The sequence below is a fragment of the Priapulus caudatus genome, unplaced genomic scaffold, assembly GCF_000485595.1.
Source record: "Priapulus caudatus unplaced genomic scaffold, Priapulus_caudatus-5.0.1 Scaffold18291, whole genome shotgun sequence".
Taxonomy (NCBI): Eukaryota; Metazoa; Priapulida; class Priapulimorpha; order Priapulimorphida; family Priapulidae; genus Priapulus; species Priapulus caudatus.
Window position 1 is genome coordinate 1 of NW_014595352.1, and position 626 is coordinate 626.

At 41.5% G+C, this 626-nt stretch overlaps 1 protein-coding gene across 1 annotated transcript; it reads left to right on the top strand.

Moving 5' to 3' along the window:
- Nucleotides 1-23: 23 nt before the first annotated feature.
- On the top strand, nt 24-468 carry LOC106820524 (sodium-dependent dicarboxylate transporter SdcS-like; the record flags this gene model as incomplete). Its single annotated transcript, XM_014825034.1, has 1 exon — nt 24-468. A coding segment is annotated over one exon (445 nt), but the record flags the coding sequence as incomplete, so codon positions are not given.
- Nucleotides 469-626: the final 158 nt, after the last annotated feature.

Here is a 626-nt window from a genome sequence, read left to right on the forward strand (position 1 = left end):
ATGGTAGCCCTCTCATTTTATTATTACTCGGTGGATTTATTCTATCCAAATCAATGGAACGCAGTAGTGCACATTTAAGGCTTGCACTATTTATGGTCAGTCTTTTTGGTAATACCAGTAGCAAACAACTAGTGCTTGGTTTTATGGTAACAGCAGCAACATTAAGCATGTGGATTTCTAACACCGCGACTACCCTAATGTTATTACCGGTAGCACTAGCAGTTGCTAACCAAGCTAAAGACAAAGACTTAGCAGTACCATTAATGTTAAGCATTGCTTTTGCTGCCAGTATTGGTGGCATTGGCACGCCCATTGGAACACCACCTAATCTTGTCTTCATGCAAGTTTATGAACAAACCTTTAATAAAAACATTGGTTTCACGCAATGGATGACCTGGGGAATTCCTGTTGTCATTTGCATGATACCGATAACATGGTTATGGCTTACGCGAAAATTAAGCTATACCGGTGGGTTTGATATGCCAGCGGTTGGCAAATGGACCGCTATCGAAAAACGCGTCATGTTTATATTTGTAATCACAGCGTTTGCCTGGATTACACGTAAAGAACCATTTGGTGGTTGGAGCACTTGGTTAGATTTACCCACGGCAAACGACGCATCTGTC